At 41.8% G+C, this 25,041-nt stretch overlaps 1 protein-coding gene across 1 annotated transcript in view; it reads right to left on the reverse strand.

The window, feature by feature from the left end:
- The window catches only part of BMPER (BMP binding endothelial regulator), a 237,154-nt gene that overhangs the window by 5,040 nt on the left and 207,073 nt on the right, over positions 1–25,041 (reverse strand). Inside the window, exon 14 of the mRNA XM_032286821.1 lies at positions 6,132–6,262. Coding sequence (XP_032142712.1) covers positions 6,132–6,262 — 131 coding nt within the window. The remainder of the gene's footprint in view (positions 1–6,131; positions 6,263–25,041) is intronic.

Here is a 25,041-nt window from a genome sequence, read left to right on the forward strand (position 1 = left end):
CCAAGACAACTCTGCAAAATATTTGGTCTTTGTGTCCATTTTATCTTATGACACGGAACTCTCTTGGTTCTTCTGTTGACTCCTGGAGAAGACCGTCCCTCTTGAGTTTCTGTGCCTACTTCCTAGCATTAAATGTTCATATTACCTCCTGGAATCTCCCCGACACTGTTTTCTCTTCGATCTCTGTCTTCCTTAATTACTACAGTTTTATCTCTTTCTTCCAGTTAGAGACCTCTGAAATCTGTTACCATTAGTTCTGACTCTTTTTCCAGTCTATCAGTTTTATTACAATGCAGATGTCCCCTCCTTCAAAGAGTTTCTGGATATCCCCCCAAGTTGCCTTCTCTCTGCAACCCACAGTACTTTTCATGATAATAGTTATTGGCTTATTTGCTTTAATTCCCCAATTATAGTACAGCTATAGTTCTTAGTCAGAGATACTCATAAGAGTCCCCTGAGGTGCTTTGAAAAAATATTTATTTCTCAGCTTATCCCTAAAGGTTTTTGCTCTGAGTCTGCAGTAGCTATTGATTTTAAAGCTTCTGGGGGTCACTGTGACATCTGTGTAGTTATTGATTTTAAAGGTTCTGGGGGTCACTGTGACAATCACCCGCAGTTGAAGAGAGCATATTACTGAGGCCTGGGCTCCTGAGGGCAGGATTCTTGTCTTCTGTAACCAAAGGTTCTGACACAGGGACAGGCACCGGGGAGCAGCTCAATGCATGCCTCCTGGATGAGGATTTCATATTAATGGCATTCAATCCATCATTCCTTTTTCCAGTGTGGATTTCATTTGGGCAGTCTTGAGTTCATTCTCCACTCCGCTGCTTCCAGAATGCATCTTTCAGCTCACCTTACCCTATAGAGGCTTTGCTGCCCTTTGAGTCTTGCAAGGATTCCTCGTAGTATAAAAACTTCTCAATAGCATTTCTTCTTTCCTATCACATTCTTTGTGTTTCCCTGACTATCCTCTCGCTATGAACTCTCCCATGTCTTCTCCTCTCTCTGACCTCTCAATTCTGTCTTCTAGTTCTACCTTTCAACTTCTTCTGAGGCATTTTACCTTTTGATTTTTAAAGACTGGTATGTCCCTCACAGTCTACAAGTCAAAAGTAGACTGCAGAAAATGAAAACTACTAGAGAAAAAAAAAAAAGATTTTTCTCTCTTATATTATCCTTCCTCTTCTCCAATTCAATTCAGATTAAATCAATAAACATCCACGGAGTATCTATGTGCCAGGCGTTCTCTTAAGCCTGGGGAATAAAATGTGATCAGTTATCATCTCTGTCCTCCAGTTATAGAAGGTTGGGCTTATAACCAAATAGGTAAAGCTGATGTATAAATAGATTCTTAATAAAATATAAGATGTGTCACATCAGACAATGAGAACAAAGTACAGGAGAAGAGTTAAGAGAGAAAGACATTAGCTCAGTGCTGAGAGTTGGGTAGAGATCAAGGAAAACTTCAGAGAATGGATCCTGTGTATCAAGTGAGCAAACTTGTCAGACAGACAATGACAGGAAGAGCTTCTCAGATACATGGAACAGCAGAAACAAAGGTGGGGGTGCAGGCAGCAGCAAGGTACTGTGGCTTAATCAGAGAAGGGTGGATCCTTGGTTTAGGGGGTTAGAAGCATGGACCTTGAGGAGGGTGAGCAGTAGGAGATAGAGGCAGAGAAGTAAGCAGGGGTCAGAGAACACAAATGACCCCACAAACCTTGGCAAACGGAAGCCTTTTAAGCTGTGGAGTGACATCATCAGATTTGCCTTTAATTCAGCACAACATTTAGATGATCCTAGAACACTAACACTAACCTGAACCCTCATTTACCCTCTGTGAATTCAGTCGTTTTTTCAAACTTATAAAAGGCGTACGATCATGTCTTACAACATAGGCGTAATTTGATTTGCACACATGCATTTTAAAGGATTTATTTGGCTAAACAGTGTAACAACAACAACAACAGGGATCTGCCAAAGTGGTGAGAGTTAGAGTGCATTTATTCTCCAAGGGGCATTCAAACAGCCATGGGTGAAACATAAAAACATTATGTGCTGGCTTTACCAATACATTCAAGCAGCATGGCTCTGTGACTTCCGGAACTCAACCCTCTCTGCATCCCCCTACAGGCTGCTGAAGGTCACAGTATCTGACTTTATCTCTTGAACTTTTACAGGAGGCATCCAATCAGTCAAGAAAAATCTCAGTGTATATAAGTAGGGCAGAGTTGCTGCAGGGAAGGAGCTAGAACCATCTGGGGTTTATAGAATCAAACAAAGAAGGAGAAAACTGTTCACAAGCCCAGCAGACCATCCACTGTGCCACAGAAAGACACAAACACCCACGTTTCCAGCACCTTTTCCATGTATAAAATGTATTATTGAATGTGCAGTGACAATTAGTATCAGTAATAAGCAGGTGGCAGACATTCTGCTAAGGACAACAATGTAAGAGACAGCAGACAAGATCACAACAAATTTAGAGTCAGAAGGTACCAAGTAACAACCACCAGTGATAGGGAACAAACAAACAGAAACTGCAAAGTCACCAAGGTGACTAAGATTTAGCTACATGTTTGGATGAATTAGTTGACACTAATATAAGCACATAAATATGCATTCTTTTTTTTCCCACCATGCTCTTGGGTCTTTGTGTTCTCGTAATGATTAATAAAATGTGATCAGATATCATCTCTGTCCTTAATCATAATGATTAAGGATGGGGCAACGATGCAAGCTGAACTGGGTCCAACTCCCAGCTCCTCACGTCCTAGCTCTGTGAATTTCAGCAAATTACTGAACTATTTTAAGTCTCAATGTCCTTATCAGTAAAATGCAAGTAATATAATATTACCATATAAAGTATTATTGGAATTATTAAGATAAAATATAATGTGAAATGCTAGTATAGTCCTTGGGGAAAAGGATGTTTAAAAAGGGTGTATAGTAATAGAAATGGTTATTATTAAACTTTTACATACTTTCACTATAGCTCTTAGCATATTACATTTTATTTAGTAATTCGCATGCTAAATTAGTTCTTCATGCTATAGGTAGTGGAGGCATATTGTGTCTGTAGTCATAACAGTGTTTAAAATCCAGGCTAGACTTTAAAATGTCACTGGTTCATTATGAGTTTCTTGCCTGACTGACTTCTTATATGTTCAACTTCCTAACTTTTTCTCTGGAAGATTTCTCTTCTTTGTCTTATGTGGCCTTAGGTGCTGTCATGAGTCAAAGGACCTGGGAGCTGAAAACAAGTAAAGAGGACTCTTATAGTCTTCAATATTCTAGATGAATCTGAACCGAATCTACTGAGAGATGCTACAGATCTCTGTAAATGTATTTCTTCATGTACCAACTGTCAGTCTCTGGAAGTCCGTAAAGTGTGTGTGTGTGTGTGTGTGTGTGTGTGTGTGTGTGTGTGTGAGAGAGAGAGAGAGAGAGAGAGAGAGAGAGAGAGAGAGAGAGAGTGTCTAAAACGTTCCCCTCCCACTGAACTTCATTCAATGGAGTTATACTTCACCCAGATGGCTAAACTAAGAAGAAGTAAATGGAATCTTTCAGGAGCCATATTTCTTTTCCATTAGAAAAGTAATTTTAGCTCCAGAGACTCAGTTTCTGAAATCAAGATGCTGACTTGAAATGTGTAGTCCTCAGATGCAATGTGTGCACTGAAATGGTGCTAAGTATAGCTCTGGGCCAGGCAGAAAAGGCTCATATATCCTATATCTACACGATCACAACCACAGCACTACCACAGTTAATAAAATTAATAGAATTCTGCTGAGCGCTGCATTATACCAGGATAGACGGCTGCATGGGTGCTTGACTTCATTTATTTATTCATTTTCTGGTAGGTTCAAGGAATGGGGGATTCAAAATAAAGGGTGCTAGGAGCCTTCAAGATGGCTGGAAGGACCCAGTTCCTCAAAAACCTTACCCTTGCATATTCTACCCAGCACTGATGCGTCAGGTTACAGGTCGGCCATTTGCCTCACCTTTCAGCAGCCTCAGCCACACTGTAAGTGAATTATGTTTATCAAATTAATACCTCTCTGAGAAGGGCAGCATTGATAGAACAGCTCACTTGCTATGGAAAGGTGAACTCTGATATAAAGATTGGACTTGGGTTTGCAGAGGAGGGGGCGCAGCCAAAACAGAAGGCAGAGGAAGGTGAAAGGGCTTTAGTGCTTTTTGAAAAACAGAGACTAGTGGCTAAACCAAGGGGCAGCTGAGGAAGCTTCAGCAACCCCCAAATATCCATCATCCTATGTTCCCAAAGCAACCCAAGTAAACACACAAACTAACTCAGGAGTTTCAACACTGGTTGCAGGTCAGAATCGCCTGGGGAGTTTTAACAGGTGCACAAGGTCAATTGAAGCAAGAGGTCAGGGCATAGGGCACAGGCTTAGGTTCCCCGGTTTATTTTTTAAGCTCCCAGGGTGATTCCAATGTCCAGCTAGGTTATGACTCACAGGTCTCAGTGAATGTGATATCTGTACACTGCAATCACAGCTTCAAGGCAATTCTTCTTGACCCTTCTTTTAACCAGATGACCACTCTTATCTTCAGCCAATGTAGACATTGTGGAGCCAGCAATGGCATGAATGGCCTTCTTTTCTGAGATGTGAGCTAAAGCTACTAGGACTAGGATAGTATGCTGAAAATCCCAGTCTCTTTATTTCAGGCAAATCCAGCCATTTAAAGATAAAAAATTGCCAGTCCTTGAACTAAATGACAACTATTCAGCCATTTCTCCTTCAAATTTCGATTGAGTATCTTCTATGAGTTGGATACTCTTTGAGATGCTTCACCCACATATCACTAATGTTGGTAGCTATATACCAGGTTATTATTGTAAAACTGCAAATTTCCAAAATCTAGTCTCTCTCCCCTCTTCTCCACAAGCACAGCCAGCGTCTTATTCCAAGCCACCATCAGCTTTTCATCAGGACTATCACAATAGCCTCCTGCCTAGGACCCTGGTTTCAATCTTGTCCCCTTCCAATCTATTCTCTATCTAGCATCCAGGGTCATCTTTGGGAAGCAGAAAGAGGCTTGCTTAAAAGCTATCAGAGGCTTCCACTTCTCTTGGAATAAAAGCTAGACTCCTTTTCAAGCCCCGCCAAGTCCTGCGTGGTTCAGCTCCTGCTCCTGCCCTACCTTCCTCTTGCGCCCCTCTTCCCCTTGCCCACCAGGCTCAAACCACACTGACTCCTCTCCACTTTGAGAGCATGCTAATAATTTTTCTCCTGCCTTATGCCATCAAACATGTTTCTTCTGCATAGAATGCTTGCCCTCCCTTCACTTCTTCAGGGCTAGGCTGAAATAGCACCTGCACAGAGAAGCCTCCCTCTTCAGCCCATCTCAGCCCTCTCCAATTGTTTTGTTATCACTCTGCCCTGTTTGTTTCCTTCCTCATACTTACCATCATTTGCAAATATTTATTGTAGAGTTATGTTTCTCTCTGTTTCTCCCACTAGGCTGCCAGTGCGTCAACGACCAGGGCTTCATCTCTTATATTCATAAAAGTACCCACAGTGTCAGAACAATGCCCAGTACCTAGCCATTTTGTAGCAAATATTTCTTGGATGAATAAAGGAATCCATTTTACAGATATCAAATAAGCTAATTAACTTGCCTGTGGCGAAAGAGCTATTAACAACTATTATAGGAATGTCCCAGAGGGAAAAAAAGAAAAACATGCTACTAGGCTTTGTATAACAATCTCTTTAAAAAAAACTATCATGTTTATCCTGAAGACCTTAAATGACTGTAATTGTCCCAAATCTCCTTTGCTTCACACATAACCTAAGCCACAGCTATGACCGTCCATGAGCTAAGTATATCCAGCTGGTAGTTTGAGGTCGAGAGGATTTTGCAACAGTGGAAATCCTTAAATTGCTTAAATATGCTTGTCATAAAGCATTTATCTTAAGTGCTGTCTACGCTGCCCAGTGGGAAGCCCCTGTGTTTTATCAAGTTGAAATCTAGCTGGGCTACCAATGGGATTTTCCTTTGGCAAGGGGGCAAGCAGCCATTCACATCAGCATCCACAAGTTTCCTCCATTGCCATCTTGGGCATTGCAATAAACTTCTGATGGGTGAATCCACCAGGACTTTCTTACCTGCACAATTCTGCTGAGGCTCCCAGTGGACTTTGATGCCCTCTCTCTGGCAGGCCCGGGTATATGCCAGGAATGACTCGCAGTAACAGTTTTTATGGACTGGACATTCACACATGTCTGTCACACAGGACCTATAGGACCCAATAGAGAGATATAAACATTTAAAAATATTAGACCATAAACACTCTAAATGTAACTTCAGAAAAGGCTATAGATGGGGAAACCTGATTGGCTTATTAAAATTTGTTATTTTAGGTTAGAAGCCTAAATTGGCAAAATTCTGCATGAAACTTAACTACTGGATACCTCTGAACAATGTGATACTAGATTTCCTTTCTTCTAGAGCAAGATTATCCAATAGAACTTGCTGTAAGGATAGACACGTTCTGTCATCTCCACTGTGCAAAGCCACTGTCCATATTTGGCTACTGAGCGCCTGGAATGTGGCTACTGAAACTAAGAAACCAAGTTTCTAATTTGCTTTAATTTTAATTAACTTAGATGTAAATAGCCCCACGGGCCTAATGGCTACCCCACTGGAATACCATTGCCATCTTGTGACGAACACTGACATAAAACTAATAGATTTTACTGCAATGTTTCCAAAAATGGTGACCAATTTGATGAAAACACAAAATCCCACAGCTTTCTGAAGACAGACAATTAGAATTCACTTCTATAATATCTTAGAATCTTAGTCTTTTAAAGAACACTGAATCTTCATTCTTTGGAATGTAAAGTGACAAATTCTAAATAAAGCAAACATTTCAGGGCTCTAATTAGACTGCACGATAAACGGGATTGAATCAAGGCCTCCACAGCTGAAATATGAAAACGATGGACCAGGACATAAATTGAACGGGAATGTGTGTAAATGCAAACTAACAAATTTGTAAACATGTTGACCACAAAGACATAATAATGGCCTCACATTAGTATGTAATATTAGTTTACAAAATGCTTTCACATCCAGCCTGTCACTGAATAGTAAACAAGGCATAATACAGCTTCTTGTTCTATTAATGAAGGGGTCATTTTACAAACAAATACATGGGCCCAAAGTCAGCACTTTGAAGTAGAAAAGAGCAAATTAAATTATATCTCTCAGCTTTGAAAGCAGTGTCCTTTTTATTATACCATACAACTCTCATCTTCTTCTTCCAGCAAATTTACTGCCTAACAGTTTCAAATTAACACTTATGCAAGAGGCTCCAATATTAATAAAATTAAACTATCCTTATATTTTTCATAACCTTGTTCAGCAAACTCCCTTCCTCACAGAAGCTATTTCAAGGCTTAACACAGAAAAAATAATATCCAAGAGTACAAGTTGCACTTATGATCTTGAAAAGTGATCATGACACTGCCATTGGATGTTAATAATGTCATTTTCCAAAGGTGTCGGACCTGTGTCAAACAGCAAAAACCAGATTCAAGGAGCAATAGATCCACAGCGAACCCTCAAAGTTACTGCAGCCTAACACTCAAGGGCACAGCTTTGGGAAGTAGGAACTAACAGGAACAAAAGAAGAACAGATCTAAAGAGCCTCCTTCCATGTCATGGACTGAGAGATCATTTGATGAGTGATACCTAAGACACAATAACCAGGACAGAAAAAGTGATCTTTTTTTCTTTGTAGTAATAACAAAGTTTTGTTTGTTGTTTGTTTGTTTTGAGATGGACTTTTGCTCTTGTTGCCCAGGCTGGAGTGGCATGGCACAATCTTGGCTTACTGCAACCTCCACCTCCTGAGTTCAAGTAATTATCTTGCCTCAGCCTTCCAAGTAGCTGGGATTATAGGAACCGACCACCATGCCTGGCTAATTTTTTGTATTTTTACTATAGACGGGGTTTCACCATGTTGGCCAGGTTGGTCTTGAACTCCTGACCTCAGATGATCCACCCACCTTGGCTTCCCAAAGTATGGGATTACAGGAGTGAGCCACTGCACCCGGCTCAAGGTTGTATTTCTTAATACCTTTTTCCACTTTTATTACAGAAATCCTGGGAAATCACCTTCACTAGCAAATGCATTCAGGCACTAAATACACAGTACTGTCTTTACACTGAGTAGAGCCTCTGGAATTCTAAAGAGAAGCCAAATAAAGCTTGTCCTTAAAATGGCATCTAAACATCAATGAATGAATCCCGCTCAATGCCATTTCCCTTTGTTGTTTCAATTTTCATCTCAGAATAACCCACACCCATTGTATTCATGCTCAGACTTCACAGCAACGTTTTTGGCTGCCCCGGGTTCTAACCTCTAATGCCATTACTGCTTCACTTTCCCAGTAGAATTTGTTCCCCACCCTCTCTCCTGGCCCATGGGGGTCGGTCTTTTTCTATATACACAGCTCCCAATGCCAAGACATGGATGGAATGCCATCTCATGGGCCTAGTAAAATTATGGCACATATATGGGAAAAGGCTGGTCTCAGTGTGAGGAAATGTGGATTTGAACAAATGTCTATTGTATTTCTGTAAAATTCTGTGGACAATAAACAAATAAAATTTAATTTATTTGGGTAAGGGGATTGTTGTTGAATGTTTTCCTTCTTTTCTCTTGATTTCCACTTGCCTTATGAAGCTATTTACACAATTGAAGATATAGACAGCTAAATCCAATTCATCGAGGCTGTTGAGAGAGAATGTTTTAAGCACACATTTAATAATCACGGTATACACATACTTCCCTTCACCCACAGACAGACCCTTCTGTCTCCACAGACACAATCAATGATATGCCTTCACTGTAAAACTAAGGAAGATCTGAGCATTTTATATGATTAACCGCTCACTCAAGGGGAACAACAATGAGAGAAAAATTTTTGTACAAGCCAGTACTTTACTTGAAAATGTTTTATATATTTTTAAAGGCTTGAAATATGTGTTTTGTCATGGAAGTTAAAAATTCAAGTGTTGTTTTTCACTTAGCAAGCCAATGATCTTTACACAAAATCATGAACAGAGCTTGTGAGAGAATGGAGAAGTAGCCAGCCCCCTGCTCCGCTGGCAGAGGTGTGAAACTGCCAGCTCTTATGCAGAGTGTTTTTCATGGACTGTCTCCTCCACTCCACGCAGCAATGGGATATGAGGCAGAGATTCCCACTGCTTCATTTAAGAGATAGGGAAACTGAAGCTTGAAGAAGTTAACGTACTCAATGTCACATGGTTGATCATAGATCCAGAACTGCAAAACTAGGACTACACGTTGGTTTTTTCTAATCTCAGAACCCATATTCACAGTAACTATACATTAGATCTTTTTAGAAAGCAATTCAATTGAGTAATATTGATAAACAACCCAGAGAAGGTTCTTACTCTCTGATGAAAATTTTACACCTAAGGAAACAGTAATGCATGTGAACATAGGCTTCAAATCTAGGAATTTTCATCACAACGCTATTTACATTGAAAAAGAAAAAGGAAATAACCTGAATTGTCTATAATAAGGGCCCAGTTAAATAAATTCAGATGATTTCTATGATGAAACACCCTACAGCCATTACAACAATGTTTTGGAAACATACTTTTAAATATGAGAAAATGTTCAGGAAGGATTAACTGGGAAAAAAAAAGGATAATAAAACTGTGTTTCAACATCATGTAATCACACAAGGAAAACAAGAATAACTGAGAACAGATACGACCAAATCCAACAGACAGCCCAGGATGGTGGATTGTGCTTCTCTTTAATTTTCTTACCTGTATTTTCCACAGTGAATACATATCGCTTTTCTAAAAAGCTAACATCACAGTTTACTATGAAAACTACACAAAAGAATATCATGAAAGATATTAATATTTAAATCAGAATTTAGGAACGATAGTGGGAAAATAGAGAATGGGAGAAAATGAGAGTGTCTATTTGTAGGTCTTAGTTATTCAACATTCCTCCAGCTAAAATCTTCCCATTCTGTGCCCTGGCAGCCTCTTGATAAAGACTTCAGCTGGATTCACTTTGCGTTGCCCTCACACTTGCATTTCATTGGCCTACTGATGGGTGGTGGAATAGATAATGGAATAATTATGCATGCTTCTGCTGCTTACAAATGTATTAAGAGAAAAATAAAAGCATCTTCAAATGCACTTCAAATTTTAGGGAGGGACAAAACTATTGTTATTCAACAATTCAATTTGTGTTTATCACACTTAATAATTCAGTGTGAGGAAAATCTAATTTGTGAACAGTGAAGTTTGAGTTTTTCTGTGTTTATGGAAGATTGTTGTCCTTTCCTTAATCAGTATGTACCTATAATCTACATTTATGTTCATTTTATAGAATAAGTAGCAGAATTTTATCACTTCTGGGAGTGACTAGATTTATTGCTTTGGTGTCTCCGGTCTCATGACATTGTTCTGTCACAATTACGTTCTGTTTGATGGTGAGTTGGTCAGGAAACACAGTCGCCCACTGCTCCAGTGAGAAAACACAGGTCACATTACTCTGAGCTTTTCCAGGAAAGCTCTGCAGGTGAAGAGAGGCTGCCTGATTCTTTGGGTTTCTATTGTTACAAAATTGGCAAAATAACAAAGGAATCAGGCCAATGCAATTTCTTTAAAGCATACTGTCACAGGAGTTTCAAATTAATGTATCTAGAAATGGTTTCCTGATTCATCTGCCCCACTCCTGGCATCTTGCCTGGCAGCCAAGAGGTGCAGGCAGGACTCTTGCTCTGTATGGTTAACACAGCTGCTCAGTGCCACAACAAGGCAAGAGGAGTCCCAGAGCTGCTGCAGAGGCCCAGGGAGCTGGCAGCAGGCTGGGCAGCACTTTCTCACACACCCACTACCTCCCTTCTCTCAATGTTTGGTGTTTTTGTGTCATGTTTCGATGACTCCTTGAAGACATATTTTACCCTGTTCCTTATAGCACTCAGCACAATAGTGGGATTAGAACTGACCTGTGGTCAGTTCCCTCCATGAAATCCAACTAATCACGATTCAACTGCAGAGAAGCCTTCAGAACTATTTTCCCGCATCAAACTACAACTACTGCCTCCTGAAGACTCCACACCAGAAACCATTGGCCATGTGTGGTTATTTAAATTGGAATTTAAGTTAATTACCATTAAATAAAATTACAAGTTCAGTTTGTCAGTCCCATTGGCCACATTTCAAATGTTCAATGGCGGCAGGTGCCAGTAGCCCCCATACTGGACAGAGCAGATTGAGAACAATTCCATCACTGCAGAAAGTTCTGTTAGATGCTGCTGCCAAGAGTGCAGCTCCATCAGCACCGGGGAATCCCTTTCTGTCCTCCCAGAGGGATTTATAGGTGTACTGAGATTAGGATCAAGCTCATGTTCTGACCGGGAACCTACAGAAAAACAGTTCAAACTTCTTGGCATCAAATTCAATGTTCCTAGCAATCTGGACTTCAGCCTACTTTTCTAACTCCATCTCTTTCTTCTCCACTCATTCTTTTACCAGGTCATAGAATGCCCCATCAACCCTTGGGCTTCCATCCACCTTGCTATTCCTGCCTTGAAGGCACTTCCGCGTCTTTTCCAAGGGAAAAATCTAATGTCTATCCTTTAAGACTTAATTCAAATCCCTCAGTGGCCGAAGGAAAGTTAGCCACTCCCCATGGGGTCCCATGTCCTTCATACCTTTCTTATTGCACAGATCCTTTGAAACATCACCTCTTTCCCTGTTGGGGGACAAGGACTGTGTCTGGCTCATCTAGCCCCAGCACAGGGCCTTGAACACATAGGTCAATAAATATTCAGTGAATTGTTCAAACACTGAACAAGAGTAAACTCATGGCCTTTTCCCAGCTTCCACAGGATTAGATAGCAGGACACTGATATCTGAAGGGCATGAATTCCATCCTTGCTCCCACTCTTTGGCCACTGTGTGGCCACTGCCAAATATGGCCAAGGCCACGGGGGCTGTTGGCCATAACAACCTCTGAACCAAGCTGCTTCTTTAAGAAACTTTCTGCTGTCATTTTCATTTTGAACCTCTTGCACGCCTCTCCTGTCTCAGGGGATTTTTTTTTTTTTTAATTTACTGACTGGTGGAAAAAAGGATTTGATGAGATAATTCTGCTTTAATGATACATTTTCAATAAAGCACGTATTTGATATAAGAACAACCTACAGTTTTTCATGTTATTAAAAAGGCAAACCTCCAATACTGCTAAAATCAAAACATCAAACACATCTATGCTTCCTAGCAACAGCATATCCAAGTGGTTTCCCCTCTGCTTTCTCTGGCACAAGGGCCATGCCTGTCAGACAGAGGCAAGTGCCTCTGCTTCCCAGGCACAGTTTTGAATGACAGATGTATTACTCATTGGGAACTCTCCACACTACCTCTTGGAGAACAGAAGGGCAAGCCAGGAGTGGCAGGAGCCAGCTCCATCTCGGAGCCAGGTATCCAGAGCTCTGACTGTCCCTTCTGCCACCACAAAGGATCTTTGGCTGGACTATGTTTGTCAATCTGAAGGTCAGCTTTCCTGGGAGCAATGGCAGGATCAAGGCAGAACTCAACAGTGCAAGGAAGATAGAAAGAAAACCACCAGGTGGTCATACGGCTTTCCTTGTTCCACATATCTAAGAAGGTCATAGAAGTGAGTGAAGGCATCTTAGGCTTATTGGTGCCTGAGCATCAATGGAAAACAGGGGAGGGAGAGGATGAGGGAGACAGAGTCCTGGCTCAGTGAGGAGAAGTGTGGTTAGCTATCACAAACCTATTAAAAAACTCACATTTTAATCCTTGAAATTCTGCCCTGATTTCCATAATCTGAGTTGCATGCAAATAACTAAAGGTAGTAGCCAAGGTAGGAAGGCATGTCCATGTCACTTTACACCTATGAAAACAATTTCATCCAGTATCATGCTCTTTTCCTCAGTCCTACACAGGCACGTTCACACATTCATTCTTGTCCATCTATGGAAGGGGTGTAATAAACACCACTCTCACATGGAAAACCTGGCTAGAAAGGCCAATCCTGGGAACTGTGAGGCTGCTTTATTGAGGTGTTAATGAAAGGGCAGCGCCATTCTGGTGAGCCAGCCAGTAAGGAGCTCCTGCTGCTCCCTCCACAGCCTTCCTGGGCCAGCCCCAGTTTAGCATCCCTGTGGCAACTGTCCATGCTGGCTTAAATATGGTTGAGGATAGTCCAGGTTCTATGGCTGCCTGGGGTGGCCAGGACAGAACAGCAAGTCCAGGCATTTTCATTAGCTTGTCGATTTCATAAACTTAATCTGAGGAGACAGGGCAGGGGACTACCTGGAACGGAAGTCTGGCCTGTTTCTCTGGTTGTAGATACAAAAGTTATCCCTAGTTCAGCTTTCCCAAATTCTCCCCTCCCCTACCACCCTCAAGTGAGATCATTAGCCCACTCCTCAGTGAAAAGAAGACAATCATGAAGCTCTGTTTGTTTCAGGCACTAAACAAGGTACAGAGGCTAGCAGAGATGGACTCCTCCAAGAAAACAGGATTGTGCAGATACTAAAAACCAAACTCCAAATGACATAACGACATTAAGAATGAGAAAAAGGGAATTCCTGGCTAAGGGAGCTGCCTGAATAGAGGCACAGAATTTCCAAACCACCAGATCTTAGATTTGATAGTCACGTGGTCAACGACTCCCAACATCAAAAACAATACAAAGCAAAAAAGTCCCTGACAGAGAGTCACGCAGCCTTTTCCTGAGACCTTGCAGGACAGGTGGTTGGTTTCCGTGCAGAGCAGCTCTGTAGATCTGCTGGTTATGACATTTCTTTCTTCTAGGGATCCAAATCCTCATAATCTCCAGTTAACTCTCAGGTCTGACATCGGGAGCCACACAGAATCACTCAATGTGCCCCTGCTCACAAGGACTCTTCAGTCACCTTCCTGCACGCCCCTGCTCAGCCTTGTATTTTCATCTTCCTGCCTTCTGTGTCCCTCCCCCCCGTCACCTGCTTGCTTCCTGGCTTGACAAGAACAAAAATCCAACAACCAAATTAACAGGAGAAAAACATACCGAACCATTTTTCGTTCAGGATTCACAGTGAATCTCTTACTTGATTGCCTGCCCACTGTCCCTACCTTATATACATTGCCTACTTATACATTCCAACATTTTTTACCTAATTTAGATTCTCTCCAAGTACTAAAAATATTTATTTTGAAATCCTCCTAACTTTCCCCAGGAGATGAATGGCATTACCCGCACAGCAGCACACAGGAGCTCCAGAGATGGGCATTCACCTCTGACCCTCTTCTGAAGCTACAGATCGTTTTTGTGGAATCATGTAGGCATCTGTGGACACAGAGACCTCCTTTAAGAGAGTAGCAATTCTTAGGATTTTCCACGGATGCCAGTTTTAGAAGAAGCCCCACATACTTGCTTTTATAGAGGTACGCTTTTAGCAGTGACCAAACAACCATCACGCATGTCTGGAATCTAAAATATTTTCTACCTTGATAAGGCCATATATCAGACCATATGTGGACAGTATAATCCTCATGCCCACAGTTAAATTCTCTCCCATCTAATAATGGGGAAGGGATGTGCACCATTTTGCTATTTTCTCTGTATCCGGGAGCCACATCTTTAAAGAACCCAAAGCCAGAGACTATTCATAACCAGTAACCCTGAGAAATACTCCTGTTGGGAAGTTGAGCTATCTTTGCCTGAGTAGGAAACACTGCCTTCACGGAAGGAAAAGCTGACCATGATTAATAGACATTTGCTGAGTTGTCACTCTTCCAGAGATAACTCCTCATTTCAGCTTGGGGCCCATTCTAGCTGAGCCCGGCACTTGAAAGAAGTCTCAGGAGCTGGCGGGGGAGAGAGGCTTGGTCACGACCCCCCTCTAGTGGCTGAGAGTTAGAGTGCCAGGTAACCGTCATTCTTACTCCAGCATTTGCTTCTAAATCAAACAACTTGCCTTTTTGGAGGCTGGCTGATAAAAAAGAACATAAAAATGGTGCTTGGCAGAAAATCAATCACTTTTCTCTTAAACTTGTGCTCAATTCGTCACTGTCGTGCTTACTGTAAAACAATTGTAAGACTGGCGAACTAAACCCCCCTGTAATCCTGAGCACCTACCCCTATGCCTGCCAAGAAGGGTGAGTGCCTCTGAGGTAGGCTTCTGCGGAAGGCAAGGCGAGGTGGGCCATGACCACTGGGAAGAAGCCTCTGCTCTGTCCATCTTTTTCGCCTTTTTAGTGAAATCTCATTTTACCTATGCACTGCATCAAGCTTCATGTATCTTTTGTGTGTGTGTCTCTAAAAACAATCTCAAGCACAAGCGAATCAGAACATTTCACCTAAGCAGAAAATAAACATTCTTTACCACAAGAGGAAAAGCCAAACTGTTTTTTTCTGCTCCTACACACTCATTTAACACAGAACGTTTAGGTCACCAAAATGTGTAGGAACTTTTCCCACTAACCACTAGTGCTCCAGGGGACACCAACTAGATGTCCTGAAATTTAACTCAATTCTGACACTATCTCATGGAATTAGTGTCAGATCCCATAAGCAAAGGTCTCAGTCCCACAGCACTGCTCCCCACTTTTGATGTCAATTGCAGCCCCAGTTTGTGGCCTGTGCTTCTGACCAACCGGTTATAAATCAGAGTTTCCACGACCCACTTCTTGGATCCAGTTAATTTGCTAAAGTGGCTCACAGAACTCAGGGAAACACTTATACTTACATTGGCCAGTTGATTATAAAGGCTGTTACCAAGGACACAGATGCACAGCCAGATGGAAGAGATGCACTGGGCCAGGGTGTGGGAAGTGACACAGAGCTTCCTTCCATGCCCTTTCCAGGGACATCATGTTATGGAACCCCTGTGTGTTTAGCTATCCAGAAGCTCCCCAAACCCTAACCCTCTGGATTTTCATGGAGGTGCCATTACATAGACCTAATTAATTACATCACCAGCCATTGGTGATCAACTCAACTTTCATCCCCTCTCCCCTCCTCAGAGGCTAGGGGGAGAGGCTGAAAGTCCAACCCTGTAATTACATGGTTGGTTCCTCTAGCAGTGGAGCCCCTGTCCATCCTGAGGCTGTCCAGAAGGTCCCCAGTGGTCTTCTCAGAAGAACAAAAGATGCTCCTATCACCCAGTAAATTAGAAGGGATTTAGGAGCTTTGCATCTGTTACTCCTACCATTCAGGAAATTAATTGCAAAGATCTTAGGAGCTCTGTGTCAGGAACTGGGGTCAGAGACCAAATTAAAATACAATAATGGAAAAAAAAAGATTTCCCTAGTGTCCTTACATAGAAAGTTTTAGGTGCTTTGTGTCAGAAAACAATATCACATTTCAGTATACATATTTCATATCTATCAAGTCTGAGGTGGTAATACTACCAGTGGCCCAGGTACCAGCATGTTGCCAATATTCAGCTGCATTCCGGGGTAATCCTGCCTCTTGGTTTATAAAACGATGGGGTTCCCACCATCCTAGTATTCTAACTCTGTCAAGACCCCTAAACTAGGTAGTATATGTATTTCAAAAGCCCCCTGCCCAGAAATGAGAGAGGGATCTTTACACCAAAGAAACTCACTGTCTCCTCTTTGGTGAGCCCATCTCATAATTCTACGTCCAACATAGATACACACCATCTTTGAAGTTGTTCTAGTCCCCTTAACAAACACCAAGCAAATGTCCACTGTGTGCAACCTGTGCGCTGGGCATTGTGGGAAATGCAGAAAGAAAGAACCTGGCTTCGATCCTGGGGCCCTGGGGTATGGTGGGGAGAGCCAGGCAGGACTGGGCCAGGCAACAGGCAAGGAATCTTGAGGGCAACATGTTAAGGAGCACTGGCTCTTGGGCTCCAGTAAGTACAGGGCTGGCACTTGAGAGCAAATGCCTTCTTAAATGTTGCTCCCACGCATGCGTCTCACGTCTGGGCCCTCGAGAAGAAAATGTGCCTACACAAGTGTCTCACAGCATAATCTATTCAAAGAGGCAGCAAGGTAAGGGGTCACCACACCAAGGCTGAACCTCAGTTGTGTTATCTTGGGCATATTATTACCACCTTCTATACTCTCCTTTCCTTACCTGATCTCTCTCCCTTAGGGTTCTCACAGAAGGTAAATGAAAGTCTGTGTTCTTTCCTTCCCCAATTAATCCCTAAAGAGAAGAGCAAAATTCATCCATGCACAGAAATGGAAATGTTTAGAGGACTGAGTGAAACAGAAATTACAGCCCCCCATCTTTGCCCCTGCCAAAGTTAAGAATTTGAAGGATGTACAGGAATTGAACTTTGTTCTTTCTTTCCTGTCGATCTAGGGTGCCATCCCTCGGGACCCCAGCCCCAGCAGTGCCTCTAATCTTCCCATTGGCAGCAGAACAATACCAGCCTGAGTTTGTCTGTACCGGCCATAGCCACCTCGAGAGGGCAGTAGTTGGGGAGTGTGGAGTCACAAGTGGCAGGGAGGAAGATTTATGAAAGTGAAGGCATCTAGCATCTGGAGGCCACACCCCGGCCACACGCGGCAGCCACCACCAGCCCCCTGCTTCAAAGGGGCTGATCCTTCCATGGGCCTTTTTCACATTAGGCAGTGGATGGCTGCCAAGTCCCACAAACAGGCAAAGGCACAAACCCTCCACTACGTGCATTAATCAAAGGGCGGCAGCGGCAGTTGCCCCCGGAGGATGCGGATCGGTGGTGAACTTTTTCAGATGCCGGGGCCTTGCATCAAGCATCTGCCATGCCTTTTGGCTCCACAATAAACCAGCATTCACATCCCATCACTGCACAAGAAGGGGTCTTTTCACACTCAATGACCTTGCAGTCTTGTCTTCCCAGGGATAGCTCAGTCCACTGGATCTCAACAGGGTTCTACCCATCCCGAGAGGCACACCCCCACTCTTCAGTGGGCGCTGGCATGCCACCGTCCTCAAATCCCAGAAAAAGGACTCCATGACCAGACATTCCCCAAAGCCAAATCATAAACACCACAGGCCTGCCCCTCCATGCCAGCTTCCCTACACCCTCTGCTAGAATGAGAGTACCCTTAGATGAGCCCAGAGAGTCGGAATGTGAGGCCTGTTTTCTATAAGCAACTGCAGAGATAATTGCCTAAAAGGCCCCAGAACCCTGGCCCAAAGGCATTACATGACCTTCTCTTTCTACCATTACACTATTAATAAGTGGCAAAGACAGCATTCAAAGCTGAGCCCTTGCCCTCTCCCCTATGACAGGTTGCCTTCTAAAGCACATGCTGTTCCTTCTACCTGGAACATTCTTCCTCCCCGTCCTCCTAGTTAAAATCTACTCCTCCTTCAATATGCAGCTGAGTAGCTTTCTCAGGGAAAGTGTCTGAGACCCCCAAACTAGATAAGGCTGCTCTTAAGCCTTCTCCTGGCATTCTTGCATGGCCCATATCACACCCTACAACGGCAACTCTATGGGAGCAATCCCTTACTCCACCTACTCCACCATGCTCTAGGGCTGCCAGGTGATGCTCACCTATGTTCCCCCACTCCAGTGCAGTGCCTGGTCTAGAGTTAATGCTCAAAACCTATTTTCTGATGCATTATTTATAGATATTTATATAGTCAAGTCCAGATAAAGTGACTACTAAGATGATGAGATTTAGAGGGTTAAATGGCCTGAGAGTGAAGGAGGAAATACGCATTCCATGAATTTAACTACTACTAACAGACCAAGAGAGAGACGTTCTAAAAACTGAAGTGGGCAGCTAGGAAGTCAGTGGTGGTCTCAGCAGAAATACTTTTACAGGAGTGGTGGGGCCAGCAATCAGCCTGACGTGTACTGGAGGTGGAAAATATGTGAGGCAAGGAGGAAAGACTATTCTTTCAGTAGGCTGTCAGAGCAGAGGAGAGAGATGAGATAATTTGAAGGGCAGTCAGAAGACAGAGAGAGAGAGAGCAAGACAGAATCAAGAGGACTTGAATACGTTTTGCATCAAAAGGGGAAACGAAGTCCAAGATGACATGCTGAAGCTGAAGAGATGGAGGGTTTGGGTAACTGGTGACATAACAGAGGGAAGAAAACAGGAGGAGGGGTCAAGAACACAGGGAAAAGATTACCCTCCTATTTATTTATCATTGCTAGTAGTCAAATTTCTAAAAAAAAGAGAAAAATATAGCAGTCCTTACACTCATATAAGACAACATAGGGAGAGATAACTTCTAGCTCAGCAGTTGGAAGAAGGAAGACCAAGGTCCCAATCCAAATATCTAGCAAAGAAGCCAGCAGAGCTGAATGCAATTTGCAAATGGTGTTTGCAGGTGAGAGACTCCAGACAAGGGACAAGATGAAAGCCTCTGCAGAATGAGATTTTACTCCCCAGCTCATCTATGCCCTTGGGGACTCATGACAAAGGAACTGAAATGGAACTAAGCCAGCGTTTTAATCAGGCAGAAATTTAGTGCTGGACAAAATGATCATATGGCAGGTTTTCTGTTTTTTTGTTTTGTTTTTTTCAGAGTCTCACTCTGTCTCCAGGCTGGAATCAGTGGCACAATCTCAGCTCACTGCAAACTCCATCTCCTAGGTTCAAGCGATTCTCCTGCCTCAGCCTCCTGAGTAGCTGAAACTACAGGCACGCACCACCATGCCCACCTAATTTTTTTGTATTTTTAGTGGAGATGGGGTTTCACCATATTGGCCAGGCTGGTCTCAAACTCCTGACCTCATGAATCACCCACCTTGGCCTCCCAAAGTCCTGGGATTACAGGTGTGAGCCACAGCACGTGGCCCTAATATGGCAGGTTTTCTAGATTTTAAGCTTGTGATCTAAGAGTAGTGATAGAACATTTTCCCCAAAGCAGGGGACCTAAAATTGAGAAGCCTTTCTTTTTTTTTTTTTTTTTTTTTTTTTGGGGGGGGGTGGCCCTTATAGATGTTTTCTCACTAAATACTTTTATGTACCCACTATACAATAAAAGTCTTAATAGCAGCAACCATGGCAACCCACTGTGGTTTAGGGCTGTGAGGGCTCAAAAACCTCACAATAGGCTGGATGACTCACAAAAAGTCAGAGGATTATAGAATCATAGACTTTTAAAAGACCTTAGGGAATATCTACTCCCTGCAGGAATTCCTTTTATAATACTCCTGCCAGATGGTCACACAACTGCATCATGTCTGTGATAGGAGCTCGGTAGCTTTTTAGGAATCTCATTCCTGTGATAGACAATTACAGCTTCTATCTCTCAGGAAGTTTTCTTATATATTAAATGAAAATGTGTTCTATAACTTCCAGCCCTTTATTCAGATCCTGCCTTCTGTTACGTTGTAGAATTATTCTATTCTATTTCAGCTTCCATGTGACAGCCTCTTCAAACACATTGCATAACATAAAAATGTTCCACTTAAAAGTTAAAGTTTTGGGGGGCCTCCAGAAGTATTCCTATTGAGAGAATACGTTAACTTCTTCCCAGGCCAGCAAGGGGCGTGGTTTCAAAAGCAAGAACTTCCCAGCGACAAGCCTGACCTGCCTTCTTTCACGTCTCCAGGAGCTTAGAGGCCTTTGTCTAATTTTCGCGTGCATGGGAAAATAGATTGCCCGGGTGAGCTGCTTTTGTTTCCAAAAGCCCACGAAAAGCTATGGGAGGACTGTGGGCCAAACAATCAATCAGGTGTCAGAATCAAAGATCAGTCATTCCAGCGGAAGTCTAAAAGAACTTCTCTCACTGGACAAAAATTCGAATGGGGCAGGAGTAACTCCCAGATGAAAAGACCCCCTGCCTCTCACCTGTGTGGATTTCCCTCTCTGGGATCCCCTCCCATGACAGCGTGGGAGCTGGCTGTCTCTCTCCCTACTTCTCTTTCTCTCTCTGCCTAATAAATCACTTTCCTGCGAAAGCTCTTGGGGTCCAATATTTACTTGAACAATATCACTGCACCAGGGCCTCCTACCCATTCTTGGGTGGACGAGAGCCCAAGGACTTGAGCATATCAGGCACCTCCCATGGGGAGCGGAGCCTCCCCTGCATCCTGCAACCTGGTCACACTATCATGTCATTTTATACTTTCTTTGCTTTTATTTATTTATTTTTTTTACTTCCAGCAGCTAAAGGGTGTGCCACCTAAGTGTAAACACTATTTCCCTTTTATTTATTCTTTTAATAAATCTCTACTGAACAAGCCATTGTGCTTGTCTCTCTCAGCAAGGGACAAAGACGAGTGAGGTGGGGTTCTTACTCCTAACTACACATTGTTCCAAAAGAGGTTATAATAAAGGAGGAAATAATGTGTGTTACAAAAAGCAGTCTAACATTACCAAGGGAGTCCAAGGAAATAGATTATTCTGGCATGGAGGATAGGAAGTGAGAAGTTAGGAAAGATTTTGAGGAGGTGGCATCATTTGAGTTACATCTAAAAGAAAAAAATAAGTTTTACCCAGGCAAAGAGGAAAGAAAGGCTTCTTAGAAAAATGTATACTTTACACATACATATGTTTGAAACAGCATACGCTCCATTTGAGGACCCATGAACATCAAGAAGGGGAACAGACAACATGAGAAATCAACAGGACAGATAGGTTTTGCTTATTTAATGACTTCCTTGTATGCCAAGCTATGAAGCATGAACATTAAGTAATCAGAAGGAGTCATTGACAGTTTGAGCAGTAAAGTGATAGAATTCAAAATGCACATCAGGAAAGTGAGCTAATAACAATATTTTGGATGGAATGGAAGTGGTGGAGAAGGGAAGTTACATAGGGATTAAGCAGCTATTTCTGAAGATCCAACTAAGGATTACAAGAGGAAAAAGACACCACAGGGAGAGTTACCATTTTCCTCTGGTGTCTTTAAGTTGTAGTCTAAGATCCACTTAGCTGGGAGAACACTGGTAGAAATTGAGAGGGGACATAAAGCATAGAGATAGGAGAACATACAGAGTCTCAAAAAGGGTCTTATATTGGGGCAAAAGGAAAAAAGAAGAATCAAAGACGCATCTGGAGATTCAAGCCTGGATTTAAAGTCTGCCAAGAAATTAGAGTGATGCAAAAGAGCAGGGTAGGATGAGAGATGATGAGTTTGTATTTAAACACACTGTGTTTCTGGTGGAACATCCAGGCAGTGGTGTGATGGTAAATGTGCAACTACTGGGAGAAGAGGGGACTCCTGATTGGTAGCACATGCTAACTTATGTGGTGTAAATACTCACAGTGTGGCTGCTTCTAAGCTACAGTAACAACGTGGCATTACTGATCGCTAAACACACAGTTCAGGAGAGATTCTAACAATTGGCAGTAGGGGGACAATACAAGCCAGCTTCATCACACCACTGCATCTACATTGGAGAAGGGAGACAGGGTTGAGCCAGAGTGTTCCTATTGTACAGTAAACAAGATGTGATTCTTTGCCAGACAGAGACCATGACTATTGACAAACTTGGGCATCCCTACTGACATGCATCCAACTTCAGCCAAAAGCCCACCAATGGGCTCTCTCACTCTCTTTTACCAACAAGACATAAAAACAAGGGCTGACAGCAACCAATGAGTTCATGCTGGTTTTATTTTTTATAATGTCTTAGGATGATTCCTCCTTTAAGATTTATTATTGTTTTGCCTACCATGAAACGGTAACTAAGCATTTTGCTAAATCAATTTAAAGATTGCTTTGTTTCATTGCTATCATTGTAAGTACCTCTGGGCTGTCTGCTGTTTTAAAATGGCTCTTAATAATGCTGCTTAGTCACTCATAGGATGCAATTCGGGCTTTTTTTTTTTAAGAGAAACTCTAAACTATTTATCCAGGTGTATAAAAATCTAGCATTATGTCTATATAATACTGGGGAAGTTAATGATGCTATAAGGTTGGTAAGGAGTACTACGTGGAACATGAAATTTAAAAGCTGAGTGAAGTGAATAACCCATATAAAGATAATGATTGAAAGCCATGCACTGGGGAAGAAAGTAGGAGGAAAGAGGAAAAAGTAGAATAGTTGAAAAAGATTTTTACTAAGACTCAAGAGGAAAAGTTGTAATTTCTCACTTATATATTTCCAACTACAGCACAGACATCATCATATGCTTTCTTGGGGACACAGCAGCCAGTTTAATATTTTTGTCTAACCATTTCTTGTAATAATGTACAGGGGAACAAAACACTTCATCCCTACATAGCAGCCAAATGTTCTTTCAAATGTATTAAACAGATCATAAAACTCCTTTAATCAAGAGTTTCCAAAAATATCTCATCACATTTAAAGTCAAATCTAGCTAAGCCCTAGTCATGATCCACAAGCCCCCAGATGACCTAAGCTCTTTCTGCATTACACCTTCATCTCCATTTAGAAGCCCTAGCTTACTGCCTTCCAACCTGGCTGGCCTTCCTGCTTTTCCTTGAAAATGCCAATCTCATTGCTGCCTCTTCCTGGAATAATTTTCTGGGCTAATGGGAGAAGTGGCTCTCTCCTTCTCAAATTTCAGGCCAATATTACCTCCTCAGACACTCCTTCCCTGACCACTAGCATCTAAAATGACCCCATTCTCCCATTTTATCACCTTCTCTTAAGTCAGAAATTATTCTGTTTAGTTGATTATGTTTGGTGACACTCCTCAACTAAAATGTGACTTATATCATGAAAGACTGTGTTGGTTTAATTTCCTGCCAAATCTCTGGCGTCCAGCACAGTTACTAGCACAATGCAGGTGTTCATCTGTGGAATGGCAAATGCTCCCACTCCCACTAATTGGGTACATTTTAAAGGTAAAGGAAACTTTATTGAAGAATGATCCATGTCTTCACAATTCTGTCCTCCATTGTATCTAAATATAATGCCCTGCCACCATGATGTCACATTAAGCAACACAACAATATTGAATGAATAATTCAATACATGTCTTGGGGCCTTGCATAGAAGCATAGTCAGGCCATTTAAAAGTAACATGACTAAGAAAGAATGTGCTTATTTCTCTCTGCCATCCTGGGAGCATTTTACAGTGTCCTTAGGAAGCCCTGTAGTAAGGTAAGGTAAATATAGGTGTGAGTTTCCTTTAGTCACTCATGCATTCAACTAGTATTTAATAAACATGGAGCTGAAAACTAGTGATTTAAAGATAAGAAGTCAAAGTCTTCACTTTCAAAGACTTACAATAAAGTGAGAGAAGCAAATACAAAAGTAATTTTATTACCATATGATCAATATTTAATAGAGATATGTAAACAATATTGAGAGACACCAGAAAAAGAAATGATCAACTGAGTTGGAAATGGAGAGGATATATTTGAGAAAACTTCATTGAAGAGGGCACCAATGACCAACAATGACCTGAGTTTTGCATGAGTGTGAAAGGCAAAAAAGAAAAGCAAAACACAAGGGAGGATAGCACATGGAAAGCCATTAAGCCCTTAAATAACATTACCCTCTAGGGAATTATAATAAATTTTATATGGCATAAGTAGTTGAACACGTGTGAGATGAGACCACAGGCTTACCAAAATGTAACAAGGAGAACATAGATAAAAGAACTATAGACTATCTATTTACAAATATAATGGCAAAAATACCACATAAAACATAATTAAGCAGAATTCAACAGTATATTAGAAGAATAACATATCATAACAAAATACTCTTTTTTAGGAATGCAAGGTTGGTTTGATTTTAAGATATCTACTGATATAATTTTTCACATTAATAAATGAAAGAACTGCTATGTATTCATGCTTACAGATGCAACACCATATACAATAAATTTAAGATTAATCCTGGTTTCAAATGTCACAAACATGGTAAAACTAAAGCAAAAGAATATTCCTTTAACACTGTGAAGAGTCTATCTCAATTTAGAGAACTAGAATTGTTCTTAACAATAAAATATTAAAGGCATGCCTGTAAATTCAAAAACAAAGAATGCTTTTCATTATCACTATTAACTAACATTATTCTAAAGTTAAATAACCTCTAAAATTACACAAGAAAGCAAATAATATGCATAGATTTTAAATGACATGACAGCCTG

The sequence above is a fragment of the Sapajus apella genome, unplaced genomic scaffold (assembly GCF_009761245.1).
Source record: "Sapajus apella isolate SASKATOON/1434 unplaced genomic scaffold, GSC_monkey_1.0 scaffold19, whole genome shotgun sequence".
Lineage (NCBI taxonomy): Eukaryota > Metazoa > Chordata > Mammalia > Primates > Cebidae > Sapajus > Sapajus apella.